At 39.5% G+C, this 25,827-nt stretch overlaps 1 protein-coding gene across 1 annotated transcript in view; it reads right to left on the bottom strand.

Annotated features, from left to right (window-relative positions):
* The window catches only part of KIAA1244 (KIAA1244 ortholog), a gene marked incomplete at its 5' end in the record, with an annotated part of 81,005 nt that overhangs the window by 37,537 nt on the left and 17,641 nt on the right, over positions 1-25,827 (bottom strand). Inside the window, 7 exons of the mRNA XM_010289446.1 lie at positions 1,465-1,577; positions 2,995-3,319; positions 6,041-6,145; positions 9,503-9,581; positions 10,588-10,630; positions 12,230-12,352; positions 16,958-17,026. Of these exons, the coding sequence (XP_010287748.1) occupies positions 1,465-1,577; positions 2,995-3,319; positions 6,041-6,145; positions 9,503-9,581; positions 10,588-10,630; positions 12,230-12,352; positions 16,958-17,026 (857 nt within the window). The remainder of the gene's footprint in view (positions 1-1,464; positions 1,578-2,994; positions 3,320-6,040; positions 6,146-9,502; positions 9,582-10,587; positions 10,631-12,229; positions 12,353-16,957; positions 17,027-25,827) is intronic.

Genomic DNA, 25,827 nt, shown 5'->3' on the forward strand with positions numbered 1-25,827 from the left:
TTTCCCACAGCATTCTCCTGGAGAAACTGGCTGCTCATGACTTGGATAGGTGTACACTTCGCTGTGTAAAAAACTGCCTGGCTGGCCAGGCCCAAAGAGCAGTGGTGAATGGAGTTAAATCCAGTTGGTGGCCGGTCACAAGTGGTGCTCCCCAGAGCTCAGTATTAAGGCCAGTTCTGTTTAATATCTTTATCAGTGATCTCGACGAGGGGATCGAGTGCTCCCTTAATAAGTTTGCAGATGACACCAAGCCCTTCTACAGAAGGATCTGGCAGGCTGGATTGATGTGCCAAGGCCAACTGTATGAGGTTCAACAAGGCCGGGTCCTGCACTTCGGTCACAACAAGCAACTTGGGTCACAACAAACAACACTACAGGCTTGGGGAAGAATGGCTGGAAAGCCATTGTTGGTTGACAGACAGCTGAACACGAGCCAGCAGTGTGCCCAGGTAGCCAAGAAGGCCAACAGCATCCTGTCCTGTATCAGAAACAGTGTGGCCAACAGGAGTAGGGAAGGTATCTTTCCCCTGTACTCAGCATTGGTGAGGCCGCACCTCAAATACTGTGTTCAGTTTTGGACTCCTCACTAAAAGAAAGACACTGAGGTGCTTGAACATGTCTAAAGAAGGGCAATGAAGCTGGTGAAGGGTGTAGAGAACAAGTCTTATGAGGAGCAGCTGAGGTAACTGGGGTTGTTCAGTCTGGAGAAAAGGAGGCTGAGGGGAGACCTTATCACGCTCTACAACTACCTGAAAGGAGGTTGTAGTGAGTGGGTGTTGGTCTCTTCTCCCAAGTAACAAGCGATAAGACAAGAGGAAATGGCCTCAAGTTGCATCAGGGGAGGTTTAGATTGGATATTAGGAAAAATTTCTTCACCAAAAGGGTTGTCAAGCATTGGAACAGGCTGCCCAGGAATGTGGTTGAGTCACCATCCCTGAACATATTTAAAAGATGTGTACATGTGGTGCTCAGGGTCACAGTTTAGTGGTGGACTTGGCAGTGCTAGGTTAATGGCTGGACTCAATTTTAAAGGTCTTCTCCAACCTAAATGACTTTATGATTCTATATGATCTTTATAAGAACTGAGAACCCTTCTTGCTCAATCTGACAATGTTTAAATTTTTGGTTACCTCCTTTGACTTCACCTTGGAAATGTACCTCTAACTAAGTACACAGTTATTTCATTGCAAGGTTAGGGACCCAAACCCAAGAATTTCCATCTGTAAACCAACATATTTGTGTATTTTGGCAAACTCCACAAGGTAATTATCTATGCCTTTACAAACAGGCCCAGACTGATGACAAACTAGTACAAGCTTTTACCCCTCTTCCATTTTCACAGCTTATTGAACCAGGGAGATACAATGGCTGATATTTGGGTATGCTTCTGAAGACAGGACTGTTTAAGTGTTCTGGGTGCACAGGTTTAAGAGACCAGAGGCTGAAGGAAGAAACAAAGCGTACAGCTTGAGAAGATCCAGATGGGACTTCCTTTTAGAAATAGACCTCTTCCTGGATTCTGACTCAGAAGAGCAGGGCCCTGCCAAATCACAAAGCCGCCGAGGACTGCCAAGTATCTGAAAGGAAAGGAAACAGAAGTTACTAGAGGATTATCCAAGCATTATTTAAATACAGTAAATGAGTCATAGTTCTATCAAAGCCCTGGAAGCTGAGGTAGCAGTACTGTGATTTCTCACAGCAACGGAAAATAGCATGCTGATGTTCTTATTAAAGCTAGCTTTCCTCTTTTTAAAAGCAGAAAAGCAGATAAAGAAGAGCAGAATATTCAACATGTATCACATATAGGATGTTCTCCAGTGCTTTACATTTTTCACTGAATATGTTTCAACCGATACCGCACACAAGACAATCTTTATACCTAAATATAGAGCAAGTATCTTGCACTATATTATATACCAAAGTGTGCCTTTCTCTGCAGTCACCCAGTTACAAAATTAGAGAGTCATGCGAAGATAGGCAAAATGATTCCTCCTGACTCAACCTGCTGGGTGGTGTCCTGTTAATGCCCACCAGGAAATGCAAGGAGAAGGCTTTACAAACAAGCACATATTGATAAGCAGAAAGAGGCAACATGTATGTCCTGCAGGAAACAACATTAGACTGAGCTTTTCCTAAAACTTCAATTGTCGTCTTGCTATTGTTTAAAATAAGAGGAAGACAGGTACCTGGGTGACTGTCAGTTCAGACAACAACCCAGTGGGTGGCTGTGTGGTGTTAGGACAGACCTTCAGGCACAGAACAGCTGAGGTATGCACAAGCTAGAACAAAAATCCTCTAAGGGATACCACTGTTCCTACAAATTATGTAAGTTGCCTTGTGTTTCACAACACGAGAAGAAAGCTGCACATGCAAAATGGAAGAGCCCATGATTTCAGCTGCTGCTCAAAGAAGTCTAATAATGCTCCAGTTCTAGTGCTGTCAGAGGCACTGGGCAAGAGGCCAGAATGGACTGGTCTTGACATGGCCACTTAAGCCATTGGCAGCTTCCTATAAAGCTACTCTAATAAAGCTCAAGGAAACTGTATTTCAAAAAACTGGCAGGTAATCAAAGTATATACTCACGTTAATGCCTAGAATACTACTACACTGTGAGAATGAATGTCTCCTTCTAGCAAGAGCAAAGAGTGGGGAAAGATGCCAAAGAAGTTCAGAACTGGATTGCTATCCTGTATCTCACCCAAAAGAGCAGTCATGACTCAGTGATAAGATCTGTTCCATGCAGTACCACAGCATGAACACTGATGAGTTGCCATAGCAGCTTGCCTTACAGAGACAAATATAGCTATTACGACTTCGTAAAACTAAAAATATTTGTCAGAATGGCTTTGATGTAACAGCTGTGCTCAGAAAGGGCAATTTCAACATCCCTAGTGCTATAGTATGGAATGGACTGGTATGCACATATCACCAATATTTACTGTCAAATAAACATTTTGCTTTACATGCCTGGATTTGCACATGTGATTATCCTACCTCTTTCATAATTTTGATGGCTTCCACTCGGTGCTGAGGTGGTGGGTAAAGCAATATCCGGTGATAGAGAGACTGCAGCACAGGCTTCATGGATTCCACTGACCCCACCAGTCGAACCAGTTCTGCTGCAATATAATATATGGTCCGTGCAACGGGCCCACTAAGGGCAGGTGCTGTGGAGGAACAACCTGAACCCCGGCCATGATCAGAGACCCCTGAGGAAGGTGAGTCAGCCTCAAGGCAGTTGCTGCTGTGGGCAGAGGTGATAGTTTTGTCATGGATTGGATTTCCCAGGATTACTACTAGGGCTGGACACAGTTGCTTCCTGAGAAAAAGAGAAAGCAGCAGATGGTAAATGAAAAAAAAATAATCTCAGAGGAACAGATTGAAAATAGCCCACAGTTAAATGAGATACACACTCTTGTTTTAATGATCAGTCGACAGCAGTGGTTAGATAGAATAACAAATTACGCCAGGCTTTTTTCATCTCCCAAGCATCAGCATGCTAGTACATATGGAAATAATTTTGTGTGCTTTATAAACATGGTACTGATTTTGCAAGTTCATGTTGTTGCACAGTGCTACCCTTTACAGGATAGCTTGCCTGCCTCTTTCATTGGCTGCAACCTGTCGCAAGGTAGAAATTCTAGGTTTCTATTGCCAACTGTTTCTTCTTCAATCCAGCTTGGGACCTTTAAAAAAAACTGACCAGACAAAAACCAATCTATGTTAACTAAAAGGTCTGATTTTCCATCATTGAACTGCACATGCATCTATTTTAGTAAGCACCCTTAGTTGTGAGCTTCCATTTTGCTAGCTTTTGAGAACATAATTAAAGCCCTCTATAGTAACTCAAAGTGTGCATTGTTACTCCTCATACGCCACTAGACACTAAAACCACCATCCTTATTTCAACTGTCTTTCCGCATGAACATTCAAGTTAAGTGATTTCACACCAGTAGATCACTCTTCTGTGGAACCAGAGCCAAAACCAACTCAGCACTTTGCTCCATTAGCTGTTACTTCAGCTTTGCACCCATGCACTTGACATTTTACTTCAGTCTGCAAGACCCTAATTTAAAAAGCCAAGTGCTGCAGGAGAATACAGTCCCAAACCTGATTTTCACCTACATGCCTCAGAAGTTCAAGCTGGCACATAGAGCAAGCACTCAATGACAAATAATGATTCAGCATAGAGTAACACATCATAGGTAAGTGCATCTTATTTTCTCAAGATTTTTATGCAGTCCAGAACACTGCTTTTCTTAATGTGCTTACTAAAACAGCTTGGCTTCCTGAAGTCACAGAATGAAAAACAGCTTTTAATCAGACGTCAGATAATGTCTTTGAGTCTGCTTATTCCATTTCTTTCTCCAATCGGGCACATCGCTTACGAAATGTGCCTGCCTCGAAGCAGGCATAACCACAGGTTGCAACAGCAACATATTCCCCACACATCTTAGTCCCATCAAAGTATCAAACTACAGAGAACACTGTCAGAAGAACACAGAGCTAAATCTTCCCTGTCTAGTCCCTTCTTTATCTTCTGTTGAGAACTGACTACAAAGTGCCAGCCAGAGAGAAAGTTGTATGCATGTAGCAAACAGGTCCTTAAAGAACAAAGACAACTATCAGTTTGGTTCAAAACTTCACTAAAACTTCAGCTAATGGATTAATGTGCACTTCTACTGCTATATATTCAAAATTATGTTTGCAGTTTAAACTGTTTCATGTCTTCCTAGTTGTGGTTTTTTTTTTCCCACTTCAGCTTAAGCATGTAGCTGGAGCATGCGTATTCTTTAGCAGCAATCCAGGTTAAGAAGTCCTGCACCTGATGGCTCGCCCTCACGATACACAGCTACAAATACAAACACCTGTAGATTTGCAGTGTAAATTGGATCATCAAAATTATGTAAAATTTAAATAAAACAGGAAGTGTTTTCTTTTAACTGAGATAATTTCAGGGACCTTGCTTATAGAATGGCCCCACAGTCAGTCACATAAGCATGAACAAAGGATTGGGTGAAATTCAAAGGCAGAAACTTCTGAAATGGGTTTGCCATGAAAGAGAGAATTCTGCTCTTACATTAGAGATCACAGAGGTCTTAGCATAGGGTCTCTGTGCAACACTACCAAGTGTTATGAACCTGAAGACCTCTCAGTCCAGCAGCCACTGATCTTCCTGGGACAACAAGGGAAGTCATGGGTGCCTCTACATGTTGCATCCTTAGAACTGGGCCCAAGTCAAACACTTCCGTTTCAAAAATACAGGGTAAAAGCACAAGAAACACATTTGCCATTAACAGTCCCATGTATCTTTTCTTAACACAAATACTCACCAAGGTCACAGGATTGGCATGGACTGCAAGGAACTGCATATTAGTTACATTCTTGCTTTATCACTATGACTCAATTATCCATATGCTATTAAAAAAACCCCACTATTGCAAACAAAAGGAGGGAAAACGGTTATTTCAGGTGCTCCGAGGTGATGCTATCAAACAATTTAGAGGTAGATATGAACACTAAAGACATCAAAGCTTTCTGGTGAAGTGTATTAAAGAGAGGATTTCTTGATAAAGTGGAAGCACCGTGAAGAGGATTTAGCCTCAGCCCTTATACAGTGTAGGTCATAAGCATTTCTGGTCGCCAGCACACCATCTGACATTAATTTTGCTTATCTTCCTGCACTACTGCATCAGACCATTAAGAATCCCTACAGCACTCTTCTATGGTAAGCAGAATATTTGTGTATTTAATGCCACACAAAAATCCAAACTATTGCAGAAAGTGTAAGAGATTTTCTGTTCTGGCTAAATACATTAGACTTCATTACAGTGACAATTCACTACAGGGTTTTAATGTGCTAGCTGGACATGAGGTCCTAACCAATCTTGTATCAGGCACAGAATGAACTGATAGTAGGCTAACAGCAAGCTCTGCTCCCATCTGGAGATTTATTGCAGGTTTGTTTGCATGGCTGGGGGTAGAAGGTCCTTTTATACTTACAAACCGAATATTTGCCTTAGTCTTCAGATGTACTCACCATATTAGATCAGTGAATCCTTTGTGCTGGTGCATGCTGGGAGAGGAGCTGTTTAACATGGAGAGGATGCACTCCAAGTAAAGAAGCTGAAGCTGCCGATTGTCACTGGCAAAGAGAAAAGATGCCATTTGTGTCACATTAAAACAAAGATTATTTTATTTTCTAAAATAACTACATTAGTTCACTTGAAAATTATACCACAATTTACAGCAGTGATTTATTTTGCTTCTTCCGACGGATTTACAACGGTGTGATCGCGTTTATCACCCCATTTATTTTGTACTGATCACATGTGGTGATCTGCTACTTCTTGTAAGTAATAGAAAGAAAGTAGATGTAATTCATCAAATTTCAGAGTGAGGAATTAAAAAAAAAATCTATGTGAAAAAAGAAGAAAATGAAAACAAATAATTATTCAAACTCTATCTAAAAACTTGAGGAGGAAGGAACCCTTAAACAGAGTAAAGGAGACAACCAGAAGATTTTTGACTATTGGATAGTTTCTTCAGGCAATCTGAAGGGCATTTAGGCTGCTTTCTGGTTGTTTTTTCCTCTTTTCTTTGTGACAGCCACAGTGGTCAAAAGTCAATGTCTACAGGCTGAAAATCGCTTGATGACATGGCTAGCTTTCAGGGCCTTGCCAGTTACTCTGTCAAAACCATAAATACAAAGTGAACTTCATGAGAAAGAATGTGAAAGATCCTGTAGACACCTGGAATTGATTCACTTGTAATGTACAATGTGCTTGTACCTACTCTCAGAATTAGCTGCAGGATTCAAGAGAGAAGGCTGAGGTCTGCCTTATGAAAGGAGCTCCCTATTCCAGCTGCACTCACATTTGGGTTTTCATTCGTAAGACTAGGATTTAATCATTCTTTTTTGGTCCAGATGAGAGCTGGAGGAATGTATTTTCTGATGTATGATGGTAGGTAAAGGAATCTGTAAAGAATGGATTTATCTTAACTGAAATTAAGGAATAAGAAATGTCTACTCTTCTGCCACTGCCTTAATTCCTTTTGTTCACATAGATGAATTTTCATCCAAGTACAATAGTACCTGTTTCACATGCCATGCAGAAAATTGTGAATCCTGAGGCTTGAAGCTAGGTTTCTAACTCTGTGCTATAGAGGGTTTAAAACTGCTGGCTGGTTATGTATTTTAGAGGTGATAGCCTTTTCCTCACAACAGTCCACACCTATCCGGAAACCTGCACACATTCCAGATACAATTGCCTTCTTTCCTGACAGCTTTTCTTACAATGTGTCTTAATGCACATCATCAACATCTTGCAGTTGACATTTGCATGGGCATGCACAGGGCATCCCTTCACTCTTGATGGCTCTGATGCCTCTCGCTACCAATTTGTTTTCCTGCAGGTAAGAAACAAATATTGCAATCATGCACGCCTCAGTGTAGTACATATTACTGCTGCAACAAATCCCAAAGTCACCAAAGTCACCAGTGGTTCCAAGAAAAAAATTCACCTCCCCAAACTCTTCCTTATCAGTCATAGCTGTGCATCCCTCAAAACCAAATTCTAATAAGCTTGAAATTTAGAAGGAGGAATTAAAGTAATCTTCACACTAAGAAATTAGAACAGGCAGTATAGCATACTGAAACCTCAGTTCTCTGACCTGGAGGCAAGAAATTTAAGTTGCTGCCAGCAAAGCGTTTTGAAGGAGACACCAAAATTGGCCTTGAAAGAAATGACGGCTTTTCATTCATTGAGTTAGTTCTTTAACAAGTCATCCTAATTAAATTTGTTTTCCTCGGATTCAGTATGAATTCTTTACTATGCTTTGCTCATAATTAGAGACCCTAACAGTCTAGGTACATAATTACAAGCATGAAGTAAAAATACTCACTGAGCCATAATTTAAGTCCTCTGAATTTCTTATTGTACTTTACAGCATGCCTCGATCTCTTCTAATTCAGTACAGTTCTACCAGAAGCTGGGATTCCAGATAATTTTTTAAGACTTTCAGTGATTTTGGGAGATCCTGTCAGGTAGTTTAGTTTTCATAACCAGTAATTCAAAGTAATTCTCATTTGATGGACAATACTTATCAGGTGATAGCTGTTTATAGCTTCACATGTGGGCAAAGTTTGATACAAAGAATTAATCTTTCAGCTGGTTTGCTATTGTTAAATACACACTTTTGAAAATCTCTTCTTATTGTCCTGTAACTACGCACACAACAAAAAAATAAGTGTTTCTTTAGAAGATTCAGAAACATGCTTTTGCTTTCCCAAATGCTGAGGCCGATTAAATAATGCTACATAAGGCACTCTTCCCATTCAAATCTTGCTGTAATTAGAGACACGCACAGGAGGAAAGTCTATAGAAGAACTGCACACAAAGATGTCTGTGCTGTCCTCAGTTCTGGTAGCTCCTAAGCCATAGTCTTGCTGAAAATGGTAGAGTATATAAAAGGAAGTACCGATGGAGGCTTTTTTTGTATTTCTCCCGTTTCCCCAAGTTCATCACAGGTTACTTTCAGAGCCATACAGTCCAACCAAAGCGACAACATTATGCTACATAACTACTACTACATAACACACTAAAATAGTTTCAGACTGGCTTTTTCACTACCACTCAGGTGATTTGCAACTGGCAGTAGCAGCAAGTTAAATATTACTTTACTGATACAGAAACAATGTCATCAAGTAAGAACTTGTTTTTCCTTTAAACCTTTGAAGCATTTCCAGCTTGCTACATTTCTATTTTTTACATAACTGCTGTATAATGTTTGCATTGCTTTTGGTTGGTTTGTCACCTCTCCAACACTTAAAGGGTTTTTTGGTTCATTTCTTAATAGACCGTTAGTCAAGCTATGCTAGAATGCCACAGGAAGTAATTTTTAACTAATGAGTATTTACTGCTACAGTACTGGCCAACAAGAGACTCTAGTATTTTAATGCAGTGTAACACCCTATTACTGCCCATAGTAAATGCATTTTAAAAGTCACGCTCATGCATTTCAAGTAGGTATTCCTAAATTTAAGGAATGCTTTGGGTAACGTAATTTTTTTCAGTTGGATAAATGCTGCCTTTCTAAGAAGGACATATTAATTCATTCTGCATATTAAACAGAATGTTTAAATTTCTGTTAGGTTTTTCCAGGTCTCTTGTAATTGTTGTTCTCTCTACAATGGTTGCTTTCAAACCAGAAAATAAAACTTCTCCTTTGACAAGTATTCTGCTGCTGTATGGGAGTTACTTATAGATTAGATTTACTGGAAGCTCTTTAAAGATGAACAGTGCGCAGAATAGGTAAATTAGCTTCTCATCTGAAGTGATGATTAAGTTAATGCATCGTGAACAACACTTCTTCTAACAAACACTTAAATTAAGCACAGTTTTGCTCCATAATCCCAGAACTACAACAGTACAATCACATGTCTCAGTGACACTCTCAACCTCCAGGTAATGAATTCAAATTATAAATTGAAATAACTCACTTTATGACAGCCTGGAGCTTCTCACAGAGCACAGTGAGGACAGATACAACATCATCACAAAGAGACTCAGCTGAAGTACCTCCAAAAAGGACAAAGATCAGAGGCATTACATATGTGCATCTGGATTACAACCTCAATTCACTGCATAGACTTGCAGAGTTGGTCGGAGCTTCTAAACAATGAGCAGGGTTGCCAAAATTCATAGAGAAGATGCAGTGGGAAAAGTCCTAGATTGGAAAGTGACATCCATACAGTGAAAAAGCAGTAGCATTAGACCCTGAAAGACCATTGATTGCTTACATGCATTTACAGAACATTAGCTGAACTCCAATTCAGATAATGAAATAAGTATATAAATAACAAAAAAAAAGGACTGGCTTCAGTACTTCTACATGGCAGCTAAAATTTCTGCATCTCTCCCTGTAGTTTGTCTCTGCTACACAGCTTCTGATGTCTGATCAGGTCCTGATCTTAAAAGGAGATGCTTCTGCACTTCAAAGATTTTAGCCTCCATCAACACAAGTTTTGCCGAAATCCAATGAGAAGATCAAAAGCAGGGATTATTTTTACCAATCAGGGAAGATGGTGGAAATTAACTCAGAATAGGAGTAGAAAGAATTCTCTTGTAAAATAATCATTTGGCAAGTGTGAACACACCTTTGCTAGTGATGCACTTTCAAAAGCTGCTGCTATACAAACCACATCTCTGTCCTGAAATACAATAACATGGTCATTTCCAGATTCCATGTCCTACTCTATGAATCTGTTTCAATTTAGGAAGTAAAGCCACTTACTAAAACTTTCTCCAGAGCACACTCCTTAATTACAGAAGTTAAAACCTGGAAACTATAATTTATTACTATGTTGAGTGCAATGCTGTTACCATGGTCCAAATGAAGACACAACTGAAAACACCAGGAACTAACAGGGCTGTCTCAGTTCTTACCACAGGTAACGTCAAGCTACGGAGAAGATAAGAAATCCTGAAGATGCAATTCTTGTGACATCAAACAGTACTGTGCTGATGAAAGTGAAGAATAAAAAAGCTGGATTGGAAGGACTCACTAAAAAAGTGGTACAAATACCTTGAGTCTTGAATTTCTGCAAGGCGTCATGGTTTTCAATTGTCTGTTGAGGAAAGACAAAGGTGGTGTAATCAGTGGAAGTGGTAGAAAAACACTGTAAAAGCAATACTTTAACAGCAGAGCCTTCTTAACAAATCCATGTCTGCTATCTGTTTTCGGTTTTTTGTTTCTTAGGGGTTTTTTTAAGTGAAGCTTTTGCATAACATTTTCAAAAACTCCTTAAGATCTGTTTTAACAGTCGTTTAGATTGAAGGAACTCACATTTCATTGAGCTGAACTAGGATTTCTAAGTCCTTAAGGGATTTCCTACACCTAAAAAAATCTCAATAATAACTAGGCATGTAAGTCACATTGAAAATAAATGAGAAGAAAGCATAGTCTAGATTTCACAAATCGCTTAGAAACCAAAAATCAATTGAGTATTAGAGCGTTTATCACATCATCATCATTAATGTTACAGTGCCACCACAATTAATGGCCGTCAGGAAATGGAAACGGCCTTTTACATCATTTGGTTCAGCTGTAGCATGGGATTCTTCCTATCAGTGCACAAAGGGGTCAAGCCAAATTCTCCCCTCAGGCAGCAACAACAAACTGCCAGGAACTAAATGCAGCTCTCATACTTTCACATATACTTTCTCCTCAGCTAGGAACAGAACTAATAAAATTCAACTTTCAGACCCAAGCTGAAATGTCAAAACTACTGTTTTTAGTTTGGGTTGTGGGGGTTTTTTTGGTGGTGGGTTTTTTGGGGGTTTTTTTTTGGTAAGTGTTTTGGCTAGTAAAATGAACCTACTTAGCACAGACAGAAGGTAAGTTTAAATAAACTGATTATTTCTGTTCTGCAGTTGCTCATTATGATAAAAGTAATCTAGTCTAATAATCCAAAATAGAATTTATAATCTTAACCCAAAACAGATGTTAGGAAAATAATCTGTACAACTACAGTCTTTAAAATTTTCTAATAAATAGAAACTGACTTTTACAAATAGTACTTTTTCGATAATATGATAATATACAAAGAAGCATGAATGAATGTAAGAAGTCAGTGTAATATCACATGTGCCCAGAACATTTACAGTTTTGATGACAATGTGCTGGGATTTCACCCAAACAGCTCTCATAGATTTTAATAATGCAATAAATATAATTTTTTTTTAATAACAACCAAGCAAAGAATTTCATAAGCTTAAACTATCTTCTACAAAAAAAGTAAAAGAAAAACCTCAATTCTTAACCTTAGTTGAGAATTTGTTTTGTTTATGTATGTATTTGTCATGCAAAAACTTTTGGCAAAAGGATTTCAACAAACCTTAGGAAAACAAGCAAACAAAATAAAGAACAGAAAAGGAAAAGGCCAAGGCAGTCTGACATCAGAACAAAGCCTCTTTTGTTTAATGGAAGGAGGAAAAAAAAAATAATCAGTCAAGTAGAGCTGTCAATGTGAGAGCTGCATTTCCAATAGACTGCTCTGAGGCAGGCACAGAGTCAGAGCCCAGAAAAACTTTTAAACAGGATTAATTGTGGAAGTATCAAATAAAAGCCATAAGGCACAACAAGCCATACAATACACTGCATTCAGAGAAACAAAAAGGTATGCAGTCATGAACATGGAACCATTTGTTGATGCCAGAAGGCTCACCATATTTTCTTGCTTTTGTCGTAACTGTAAAGTCAAGTCACTCAACATTTGGCTGAGAGTTGCCCGCACAGCGGTGTTAATGCTCCGCTGGTGACAGCTAGATATATATGTCTCAATGCAAACCTGATGAGGAAACAAGATAGCAGTACATAGATATAAACTGTAACTTCCCAGTAATACAGTTTAGGAGGATACCAAGGTCTCTTCCATACAGATAGTCAGCTGTCCTTACTAGTCCATATTGCTTTATTAGCACATTAGAAGTTTTTGGCAATAAGGAAAACTGAGTAAGCATCTAGGAGCAGCCTGCAATTCATCAGTTAGCCTCACAGCTGCAGGAATGGCAAGGCAAAATTGGTCAAGCCTTTCCTTTGTGTCAAAGCCAGGTGATTTTGGCACTTGCCTTGCTCTGTAGATAATTCCCTAAATGCTGCTTTGATTGTTCATTTCTAGACACTTATTTGTAACTATGACTCTGCAAGTCTGTATCTGCAATGTAAGTACTCTCCAATTCTTTAAGGTTGTTGCTTCTGTTCTATAGGTATCCGCCACTTCTTCCACTATTCATTATCATATGCTGCGGCACATCTGAAAGCCTTTGAAGGCCTTGCCTAATACAGAAAATACAATAGTGTTTTACCATAAATAACACAAATGATTGCCTTTTAAGCCCTGACAATCAACCAAAGGGCTCCTCAGCTCAGAGATCCCACGGGAGCCCAGGTAGCAATGAAAGAACACTGATGGATCACTCAGTTCACAGCTCCGTGCCCAGCTGCTCGCTGTTTTTTGACACTGTTGCTGTGACCAGTTGTGCTTGACTTTTGCCCCTAGTCGATGTGATACAATCAGTTGCCAAAGCATAATGCAGCTAGGATCCTGGGGACAGAACTCTGCAAAATCCAGTTTCTATCCTTGATCAGATTTTCTGTTGGGGGTCTTGGTCCCTGTAAGAGCTGCTATAACTGTACTAACCACTGTAACTACTGTGCAGTTATCACTGAGGGTTCAAGGCTATAAAATTTAAGACAAAGATGTTGCTGGCACACTTCTGGATTTGTTAGAGTGGAGTGGAAAACAATACAGATATGTTCCTAAGACCCTTTTGATCTCCTCACTTTGGGCGACCTCACATCTCAGCATTTCAATAAAGCCACAAGCACAAGAAAAAAAAGCTGAGTTTCTTGAATACAAACTGTATTTTAAGTGAGTGGTCTAAGACATCACACATGGAAGCTCCTTAATTATGGCTCTTGCCTTATTTTCCCAACTACACTGAGAGATAGCATTCCAGAGCCTTTCAAGTATATATATATATATATATCGCTCATTCTTTCATGCTAGAAACACTATGCAAATGACAAGCTGAGACTGATTATCTCCTTTGACAATACACTAGAACAGGTTACAGTTTTATGCATCTTCAAGGGTATAAGGGACCAAATCGACAGCATATCTCATTCTTGTTGCCCTTTTTCAAGGCTCCAAGATCCCCCCAAACAAATAAGGGAATTTATTTAGCTTGAGATCAAGCGGTCAGTGATGAAGATGGTCTTGTAAGGTAAAAGAAGGCCTGGACCAACTCTGCCCATCATTCAGCTATCACTTGAACTCCAGTGGACAAAAAAAAATCCTAAAGTCTGTTAACCATGTACAACTCCTCACAGAGGCCAAACCATTCCATTCTGCTGCTGAAACCATTCTCTTGGGCTGTAAGTCTTTTTCTAGACACCTGAATTAATATGAAATATTAATTATGAATGAAATACCATTCTTAGAGGTAGGCTGACTATCTGGAAAGAGCATGGTTGATATCTCCTTCTTCCCTCCCCATGTCAGCTAATGAGCAACAGCATTGTCCACCTGAGCTCCAATCTTACGTAAGGCCTGTGTTCTAAAATGGCTGGGCAAGGTACCTTTTGAAAAGCCATTGATGAAGAAGCATCGGTAAAAATGCGAGAGCTCAGGGCCCCAAGGAGCTGTGCAATGGACATTTTGATCATTTCATGCATTCGGGGACTTCCAGCTCTATGGCATGCAAAACACAACTAAGAGCAAAACACAGAAGGGTTAGCCAGTGAAACACAACAGGTTAAAACAAAACAAACCTCCAAAAGGTAGATGGGAGTAACAGACACACACATAAAAACAAGCAACAGTATGAACAAAACTTTCTTGAAGGGGTGTAGGCAAGCATGGGAAGGTGCAAACAGCAAGTTTTAGTCTGTTTTCAATACTATTAATACTTAAGCCACAAAATACAGTACCCTTCACGTTGGATGCTTCCTTAATTTGAAGCTGATAATATTCAGAAAGATTTGGGGTGCCATTATCTTGTACACATGAATTGAGAACAATCAGGTAGTGCAAAATGGCCAGATTGTAGCCTTGTTTGTCAGAGAGAGCCCTCAGAGTTCCACCAGTAACACAGGCAGCACCTTTCCAATTCTGCAGTGGCTCCACTGTGCTACAGAGGGCAGGCTATGAAAACTAAGGGAGTGACTTGGAAAGAAATGCCAAATAGCAAGGGCACTGGAGCAGAAAGCTCCTCTCTACCACCTTTCCCTTAGAGCAAGTCAGAACTATAAATGCTGAGGCTAAGCAAATGCTGAACTCGGAAATAATCTTCTGTTTCCTACTGCTTATACATTGTAGAATTCAGATACAAAGGCATATCGAGTCCAACTGTTAAAGTTTCTGCCTTACCTAAAACCTAGCCAGGAGGAACCTGAGGAAGCATGTATGTACCTGGTGGGACTTGCTAATTAGAAAGACTAGGGCATTCACTGAGGCAGTATTTTCTCAAGGAGTGTGGGGAAAATTGCTATACCTCCAAACACTCCAAATAGAAACATGTGTGCTCTGTATTACAGCTTGTTCCAATTCCCTGAAGGAAATAAAAGTTTTGTTTGCTTTGCTGGCACATCTCATCCACCTGCATCAGAGCTGCTGTTCACTTTAACAGAAAAAGGACAAACTATCATTGTGCTAATTTGTACCACTATACTAGCAAAGTTTTTAAGAGCCAGGCTAGCCTTTTGGGAATGAAAGTGACGTGCAACTACCAAATCCAGCAGAGTTTAACTCCAATCTCTGAACGAAAACTGCCATTTTTCAGGATGCTTTAAATGAATAACAATGCTGTTATCCAAACTATGGACAGAACAGAAAATATGCATTCTGATACAGCTTACAGCACACAGAGCATGACTGATTGACTGTTTTCCCCCCAGTCTTAGGTAGTGCTCTTGAAGATTGAAATCTGAAGGGTTTAGAGCCATTAAACACTTTTCCCAGCAAGTATTTTGTTTAAGCTAGAGCTCTTTACCTACAGCAAAGAGGTGCACTAAGCTGAATTAATTAGCTTTTGCCTTGCATGTTAGAAAGTCTGCTGAGAAAAACATCAGGGGAAACTATCTGTATTTTCTTCAGTTTGGGACACTGACATAAAGAGGGTTTAGTAAAACTTTAAAAGTTGTGGCTTGCTCTGAATACCAATTCAGTTCATCCTTGCTGCAACATCTACAGGTGGGGCTTAAAAAGACCTCAAAAATAGCCATACCTTATGGTCTCATATAGCACAAGAGAAACCAAAGTCTAAGCTGTGCAGGACATCCGGAATGATTACTACTATTTTTTATCCTGTGTATATTATATACACTAACTGTTCATGTTGTATCCCTGCCTTTTAAAGACAGGAATACAAACTCGCAGCTGTTTTCTTTGTCTCCCTGTTATCCCTACAACTCCATTCTCAGCTTCCGGTAGGACAGTGCAAGGTCAATTTTATTCCTAAACTTAGAAAGTACTGTAACTTCCAGGTAAAGTGAGATATTTTCACATGAGATTTTTCTTTTTAAAAAAACAATAAAAAAACCACCCAAAATAACAAAACCTGAGAAGGAACGCGTCTCTAAATGTTTACGTACACTTGGGAGTGTAGGACATGTATACAACCTTTACATTACTTCACGGACATTAGCTCTCCCCATACCACATTAATGATATGATTTTATAATATGTTCTGCACACAACAGCGTGTGCTGTGCAGGAGGATTAAGTGTTCCTGTGCATCTTCTCTAACCTGAACAAACAGCTCTGTGGCTTGCTACACACTGTACTAAAAATATCACCCATCTACAAAGGCTCGCTTAGTAGACCAGCAGGTATGTTTTTCTATGCCAAAGCTCCTTTACAATTTAATTCAGACTAAAACCTAATGCAATAAAGGGAGGAGAGTGACTAATAGCACCAGAACAACACCATGTATCTGTTACTCAGATGTATTAGGAAAAAAAATACACCCAAGACTAACAAGGCACATTGGGGTACTTGTGCCAACATGGCACATTATGGCCTGCACACCTCTCTTGAGAAAACTTCATTAGTTTTAGACTTGCACCAGGTAAGGAATCAGCACAGTGCTGTGTTATAACGAACTCAAGGAAATTTTTCCACTGCAAAAGGCAGAGTAAGTACCAGGAGTAGTAAATGTGCAATGCTGTAATATAAAATTGTCAATCAGTTTCCAGAAGTCCCTTCCCATGCAAGCCCATCAATCCTGCCAACTTGCAACTATTTCTTCACACTAAACATAAGGTAATACCAGTCCTTAAGATGGTAACTGTGATTTGGACTAGTTCAGTTTCAGGGTATGTACGGAAGACACACTCTAGGCAGTAAAGGAACATTAAGTGACACAAGCAGTAGTATGACAGAGGCACTTACTTCAGCAATCTTCAACACTGAACTCCCATTCAGCTCAAATGTGGAGGTGTATGTTATACAGAGCAAAACCTTGAATCAGAAGAGAGAGAGGAAGGAAAAAAATTAAGTTGCATCTGTTATTGTCTCCCCTCCCCACCCATGTGCTTTTAGCAGCAGCTCCATCCATTTTTAGAGCAGACAACAGAAGCTGCTTAGCACCATGTGTTAATGGGCTTTAGGAGATGGCACAATCAAGTTGCTTCTTCCTGAGAAGTTGCAACTGTTAGCCCCAGAGGTACTGCTCAATGGATTACTTATCGCTGTCTCCTATGTCTGACCATGGAAGTAAAGACAATCCAGTGATCAACTCTGGCCTTAGCCTGAATCCATTCACATTTTAACCACAAGCTTTGCAAGATTTCTAATCAGTCCTTCCATTTATTTCTATCAGTATAACAAAGGAGGAAGGAAAAAACCACATACAACACAAGTTATTACTTAGGTGACCTGGATACACATGTATTATGTGAAACAAACCATTAATTACTGCTTGACATAAGGATTTCCCAGCCTAGGATATTTCCAGTAAATGTATTATAGTCATTTGATAACAAGCAGCTAAAAAAACCAAATCAAAGGCCCCAATTCATGAGGGAAGGCTTGTCCTGTCTTGAACTGAGCAGAAGGAATAAGCCCCATCCAACACCTTACTTTGGAGAGAAGGGGAGTGGGAATGTGATGTGATCTGCCAGAGATAGCGTGGTGGGTGACTGGGGGAACGTGGTGAGAGGCAACGTGGTAGTGATGCCTATACTGTCTGGAGATGTCCTCCCTCACTCTCCATCTTCCTTTTCAATCCCTCCTGCCCCACAGAAGACTGAGAGAGTCTGAGCTACTGTCTTCTCCTTCAAAGCATAAAATTCCCTGCAGTGCAAGAATTTATGCTTTTCTTGGTCTGAAATAGCATGAGTTTCTTGGGATAAGTGTATCAGCAAATATCAATCACCTTAACACTAACGTATTGGTCCGTACAACTTCTCAGCCCCTAAGAACTACTGTTCTCTGCTTCACAAGGAAATTCAGGGCACCAGATAAGTTAGCATTAGTGACCGTTAGCCATTTCTCTTATTTATTACATGCTTTTCCGTGGTACTAGGTTTTTATTTTACGGATAGGTTCTGTGAAAGCTACTCATGCACAACACCCTGGGGTGACCTCCTTAGCCTAGAATGCAGAACAACCAACTTTGCCACAGTGTGTCTGATCAGAGCTTGCAAGTTAAACTAAAAAAGGAGACAAAGGGATGCATGTTTGGAAAGGTTATTGCCCCGTGGCTCCTGTAAAGTATCATTTTTCTGACCTTTTATTGTGCTGCACAGTTTCCACATTATGGTGGAACAGCAAAAAACTTATAATGTAACAACTTGAAGCAGGAAACCAGATCACCTCAGGTGCAAGCTGTATCTTCTCTCTAGGTAGTGATGATCTCTAGAACCACCTCAGAGCTTTCATAAAGAACAAAAAAAATGCTGATCTGTGGGTTAAAGAGAAGCAGACAGCTCTAATATAGCATCGCTTAGCATGCTGGAGCCACTGAACACCCATCATTACTACTGAGTTGCTGCTTGGGACAATACTCCTCTCCGCAGTTTTTTTGTGCCATGGAGGGGGAAAAAATCCATTACTGGAAAGCAGGCATTTAGTAACTGTAGGGGAATTTGAATTCTTTATACAATAGAAGCTTTGAGCGTTAGCTACTTGCGCTTACAGGTACAGACAGAAGAGCCTGTCCATGGACGAGTGTGCCATTTTTCTACAGAAGGACATAGATAACTTTCTTTGCATTTTGAAAGTCAGACTGAAAAGTTTCTATGCACTGAAATGCACTGCACCTTTACACACATTTTTCTCAGCAGAAAAGCTGTATTTCACTACGGGATGTCACACCTTACTCCAAGGTTGGGGTTTTTTTGTTTGCTACATAAAATACCAGTCAGGAGTTCAATCCTATTCTTACAGAAGATGATTTTACTACAGAAAGGTGTTCCAAGAAAATCATTATGTAATGGCAATTTTACATTTGTCTATATATGTTACCTTGCCTTGACTCTCACTCAGTCCTACATAAAGAGAAGCTGAGTAATGGGGATAAATACTAGGGGTAATGAGAACAGAAAAGGACATGCTACTCTTCTGAAGTACAACAGTCTTGGACTATAATCTCCTTCTTCGATACTTAGCATTTACCTTTACAGCACAGCAAAGTTTCTAGCCAAGTTTCTTCTTCATAGTTTCCCCTTTCTGTAAAATGGGCAAAATGGATTGTCTCATCTTAAAAGTGTTACGCAGCCTACCTCAGTATTACAAGGAGGGACACAAGCTACAGAGCACTTGAACTTGCCCGAGAAGGAAATATGCTTCTAATTACAAATTATTAAGAATGCTGTACTTTGTATTTCTTGATATGAACTCTGCAAATTTCTCTGCAATCCATCACATTTGCTGGCACATAGACAAGGGTCAGTGATGAGGACCAGTGATACCTTTTTTCCTGTCCCCAGAGCAAATCCTACAGAATAGCTGAAAAGTAAATCATCACTTATAAAGACTCTCAATAATCTCATTTGATTTATAAGTACATAAGTTTATAAGGGCTGCAATTTCCATCTACTGCTCAGTCAATACCTGCAAAATTTAAAACTTCAAAACCAACCAATTTTGTTTGTCACCAAGTGAATTCTAAACTACTGGCCAGCCTCACAGCTGGGGCTTCACCTTCTCAGTTGTTAACTAAATCTGAAATTTTATTGACATTTCTAACAGTTGTGAGAGTTCAGCAGCTGGCTAAAAAACTATATTCAGTATTTAAGGAAAAACTGTGATTTGTAGTCTCCATACACTGCTGTGTAAAACACAGAGTAGTGCAGTTCATAAACCCAGAGACAGACTCCTGTCACCTCCCACTGATAAATCTCTTCTTATCGTGCTAAGAGCCAAGATGGACAGCCAGGCACATGACTAATCTTATTCAGCAGTTTATGTGTCCTGATTTTCCCTACTTATAAAATCTCATTTCCTTCATGTCACTTTCTGCTCTCTTGTACCATCTTGGCTTTGTACCATTTGTTAATACCTAATGCTTTCTACCGATCAAAAACTGGAAGCCATATACTACAATACATGGAAGTACACACCAGTTTAGGCATTCTTATAAGCCCCTGCTCTTTGAATTCTACTCTTCTCCATTTTTCTAAATTTCCTACCTTTATAGGGCTGAACCACAAAAAGTTAGCTATTATATGCTTAATTTTTCTGTCACAAGTGCTAATAACCTGCTTGTAACAGGTGAATGACAGAAAAGTCAGACATTGAGCACAATAAGGAAGGGATGATCAAAACCTTGCTATGAAGCAAGGAATTTCAGCAAAAAGACTGCTAAGTTTTCACTGCTACTCCTTTTATAAAATGAGATCTGCGAACCTACTAGCTAGAGAAAGGGCATATGACTGGATGTGGTCAAATCACAGAAGCATAAGAAGTTATCAGCCAGCATGTTCTTGGCTTACTCCACTCACTACCGTCTTCCCTCACAAATCATTTATGAGATCTGAAAGATGGTCTCTGACCAACGCACAAGATTGCTCTCAGCTATGATTTCCATCAGTGCCACTGCAGGGCTCATTTACAGTCTTGGCAATGCTCCAGACCCTCAACTTGTGTGTCTTCCCATTTGTGCAGAACAAACGGGAAGACAGCAGGCTTCTCTGAGATTACTGGATTAAAAACAAACAAACAAAAATGTAATCATTCAGATCCACTAAAAACACTGTGTCTCCAGACAGTATATCTCATAGGCTGCCTAACTACCCATGACACTAACTGAAGTAGACTGTATTTTAAAAAATTAAAGAAGAAAAGAAAGATACGTTTTCTTGTGCAATGACATTTTGTTTTCACAACCACTGGTAGTGGAAGAAGAAACGAAATTACAAAGCAATTCCTAGCAACACCTTCAGTACAAAACAAAATTGAAAATCAGCTTTTACTGTGTGTTACTGTGATGAGATCTTAATTGGTATGGACTCTAAACCACCTTTTTTTTAAAACTATTTTTTAAAAGAAGGAATTTACATGACTGTAGCGAGTTTCAAAGTCACAGAACCTCCAGGATGTTTTAATTGGCTTGCATTATCTTGCAAATGCTTGGATGAGATTGCATTTCCATAAATGGCTTATCCATAATGAAAGTATTAATTTTACTGTTGAAGCCCTGAACTGTCATGGAACAAGAAATACAATTCCTACTCCCTGGGGTCCCAGGGTACCAACTGTAGTGTAAGAGTGCAGGCATGGATAGTTTTCACAGAATCACTAGGTTGGAAAGGACCTTCAAGATCATCAAGTCCAACCATTAATCCAGCGCCACCATGTCCCCTAAACCATGTCCTGAAATAATAATAGTATTCACAATAAGTAGAAACAAAACAAACCAACAAAACTTGCTTCTGCTGTTATAATGAAGGTCAATTGACAGAAAATGTACAAGATTTGAACTTCAATGTAATTAAATTGACATTACAATGTCTATCCCATATTTTAAGAGAGGTCTCTTAAAGAGGGGAAAAAAGAGGGAAAATTTTTAGATTGTAAGACTGCTAAGTGTTGCTAGCCAAGTTCCTCAAGTGCTTAGCATGTATTTGTAGTAAAAGACAATTCTCACATTGAAGAATGTATGGTGAAGTCACATCAAATAAACAAGGTGTGTAAGTAAGCAAGTAGTATCCCCAAGATGGACAAAAAGGGAAAAGGTACAAAACTTAAAAGCAACTGTGATCTTTCATCACCTGAGGATGCTTCAGCACTTCAATGCATTTAAATGCCCAGTTCAACATCCATATGCTACTGCTACCCTTTTTCTATTCCAGCCCTCAAAGTCCCATTGACAAAATCCTCTGAACGTTCATATTTCTCCTAGTTGGGATGCACATAGCCACTTTAGTCCTTAGAGTGCTACATTTTGCAGCCACCTCTAATTCCTTTGTGGGATTCATAAAAGAAGCCTTTCCTGACTGACTTTACTTGCAGGCTTGTAAACTTGGATATAATGTATGCTCAGATGATTCTCAAATCCTCCCCACCAGGCAAGGGACAGAATACAAGGCAGGACAACCCTTTACCTCATTCAGTAATTTGACATTTAAAGCAGTCATCCAGTATTTCTGCAAAATAGTTTGGACAGGAGTTGTCCTCCTATTTGGTAGAATAACTAGTAATCTGCTCATGTCCCATTCCTTGGCCTTGAAGGAAAACAAGAGCAAAAGAAACAAAGTGCATTAATGAACTCATGTGCATTGTGTCACCATGTATCACCGTACAAACCAGCAGATTTTCATTATGGAGAGAGAGGAGACAGTGTCTTCCATGAATCGGTAAACCTATAAAATGCCTTGCTATCACCAGCAACTGGGGCTCAGCATTATGAATGCACCAGGGCTTCAAACAAAAGACCTGTATCTGGTATGGAAGAGCCTCACACAGTATCAGCACTGACATGCTGGATGCTCCCAGAAGACCATGCCCATTAGTTTGCTAGACTAAACCAGAACTATTGCTGAACACTATTTATGGTGGTATGAAACCAAGTAAAACTTCTGCTTATGTAGTATAGTTGTAGCAGGGAAAGAAATGATTTAAAGCAATTGCTTAAGAGGTATTTAACAGGTTTTCTTAACAGCTCTGACAGGGGTTTTTATCTTTAGAATTATAGCACTTAAAGGCAGGGAAGATTAAAAAAAAAAAGGTTGACTAGCACTGGTAGGATGGCATTTCCCACTTCATAGGTTACAGGCTATTTAGGTATACTGTATTACTCTAAGTTAGAAGATGTATATGCAAGCAAAACAAAACTGAAAAAGGAGAAACACAAAACTGAAAAATACCAACAAAAAGTTTAAAGAGTTTAAAATAACGATTAAATGGCTAATACTCCTTTTCTCATTAAAGAAAAATTACATTTTTCAATGAGAGATTCAAGTAGATCAATCATGAAATAAAGTGCTATTTGGTCTGCTCAGAGTGCTTGGAACCTCCCCTAAAATAACACTGGGTAGAATGATGTATGAGGCAAAGAAACAAAAATGCAGAGAAGAGAAAGACCATCACAAAATAAACCTCAGTAGGAAAGTAGTAAAACACAAAAGAAAGAAAATTATACAAAGGAAATTTTAAGTGGGGCATCTTTAAAATAAACACAAACTAAAAACCATTGATCTACTTAATGAGTATGCAAAAATAATAAAAAGTATTTTTGATCTTGAAGGTCCTTTCCAACCTAGTGTTTCTGTGATTCTGTGACAAATATGTTATTTTGAAGACAATCATTTTACATACTAATAAGCATTAGTAATTCTTTTTTTTTTCCATGCTACAAATTATGCTGGTTTAAAAGGGGGGGAAAAAAAGACAGTATAACAGAGAAGAAACTATAAAAGAGGGGAAAGGCCAGGTAAGGAAGGAAGTGAACACCCACTCATTCATACTTACTAACTCAAACAGCATGCATACATGATAGGTTTTTAGTATTTTTCTTGACACATGCTAAATCTTTTCTTTCTGCACCAGATTAGTTTGTTCAACCACTCAGCAAATTACACCAATTGCCCAAAGTGTTACTTGGGCAAATAAAATTAATATATTAAAGCACCTGCTTCTCATCTGCAGCCCCTTCCCTTTGAACTCAATTCTTAAATAAAAATGAAGTTACATGCATTCACTACCAAAATTATCAGAAAGGATGTCAACACAGGGGTGTGAGTAAACCCAGAGTTGTCAAGGAAAACAAGAACTAGTGTATCGCCTGGATGGAAAATGTTGATCTTTATTCTTGACACCAAGGGAATTTTTTTTGACAGTGGAGAGGAAAGACAACTTCCGTACCCTCAGATACATGCAAGGTTCCACCAAAACTACATCAGGGGAACTTTATGTGTGGCAATATACTTTACAACAGCTAATTTAAGATTAATGTTTAAAGTCACTAGATTAATTGTCAGGATAGCCTAAAGACAACCTAAGTAGTAGCATCCCACAAGCTGTCTGCCCTGCCGAAGAATTTCACTCTGTCTCCTGACCTGAATCCAGGAAAGGGATACTAAAAAGCCAGATAAGCTGTTTTTGTAATTGCAACATCATCCACTATGTCACCTGAAGTTACCATCTCTTTCTCTCTCACAGGAGATATACGTGAGGACATCTAGAGAAGAGGATCCCCAGGAGCTGTCTGGCAGTGTGAGAACAGGCTACTGGAACATATTCTTGCCTCAGCTGCCCCCAGGGCCAAATGGTGTTAACAGCTATGGTGGCAGCAGCCCTCACCATAGGAAGCTCATAAGCAAAGAAGGTCTAAGCTGGGTGTATGTGGTATATCTGGATTATGCATATAACTGCATGTAAAAGCTATGGTAAGTGACCCTTCCATGCCACTGTTCTATGGCCAACGTGGCCAGCAGAACTTGGCACTGTCACCTCAGTAAGCAATAATGTCTGACAGCAAGGAAAAGATTAAATGGTAATATATGAAAGTTAAAGGGTTTCTATATTTGTTTTTGTGATCATACAATTTGATCAATTTCCAATTGATCAATTTCCAATTGACTTTCTTAATGGTTAAGCAACCTCCACATTCTTGGTATGTATTTAAGACTAAAGAAACTCTGTAAGAACTTGTACTTCCACACCCGAGAGGTGTTAAATTACACTTTCCAGAGCTTCCTGCTTTCCACATTGGCACTGGGAAACCTGCAGGTACGACCCAATGACTCACTGCTTGCATATACTGCACAGCACAGAACAGCTCAGTGATAAAACTCCAACACTGCTTAAGCTTCTTTCTTTATGCAAAATCTGCACTGTTGCAAAGAATGCCAGCCACAAGCACTCCAAAATAACAAAAAACCCTACATCAACAGAAAAGTCTGTGCACTATCAACTCTACTCCTGAGCATGTATACTGTAATACAGTATTTGATCACAGCGTATCACAAGCAATTTTTTTTTTTTTTTTAATCTCCTCACAGACAAGTCATGCGTCAGGGAACCTGGAAAAAAGCCCACTGCTGAAGTACATGGGAGTAAGGCACCCTTCTGCCATCCATCCATGCATCCATGATTGCAGGAGGGATGACCACAGAGGACAGAAGACAGGAATCCTACCCTCTTACCCTTCCCATGATTGCCTCAGCTCCAGGGTAGAGCATTCCTCTAATTACTGCTTTTTGTGCCCAACCTCAACGATTTTGATTACGCCACACTGAGTGAGACAGTTCCAACACAACAGAATGAGCATGTTCTCTGTCCCAAAACACTTCATAACCTCTCAGCTGAAGGAGCACTGAGAAAGCTAAAATTTTTGCATTAGAATTTCTCCAGGCAAGAAACCAAGCCTACTTTTCTATCCTGCAAACCTTTTAAGAGACAGGACCAACCCTCTGCTTGTATTTTTAAAGCCACACAGCTGCCCAGACCCACAGAAGTTGTTCAGGGCTATGAATTCAAGCACAGAAAGGTACTGAGGAAGAGTCACAGCTCCTGGAAAGAGGACGGATTTTTGAGATACTGTATTCATTACTTGCTGGTTTAGGCAGCTCCCAAGCAGCATCCATTTGGCCATATTCAAGCCACTACCATTCCCATTCTTTTGCACCCATTGAAGAGTAAGCTTAGGAATTTAATTCAAGACCACAGTTTCTGGTACAACAGCCTAAAAGCAGGGGAGTTCTTTAATCACAATCTTAATTATGAGTACTAGGCATTTACCATAGTTCTAATTAATTTGGGAAAGGATGATCTTATCTTGAAGCATGCAAGGTAGGTCACTCAATCCATTGGAATTA

The sequence above is a fragment of the Phaethon lepturus genome, unplaced genomic scaffold, assembly GCF_000687285.1.
Source record: "Phaethon lepturus isolate BGI_N335 unplaced genomic scaffold, ASM68728v1 scaffold7476, whole genome shotgun sequence".
Taxonomy (NCBI): Eukaryota; Metazoa; Chordata; class Aves; order Phaethontiformes; family Phaethontidae; genus Phaethon; species Phaethon lepturus.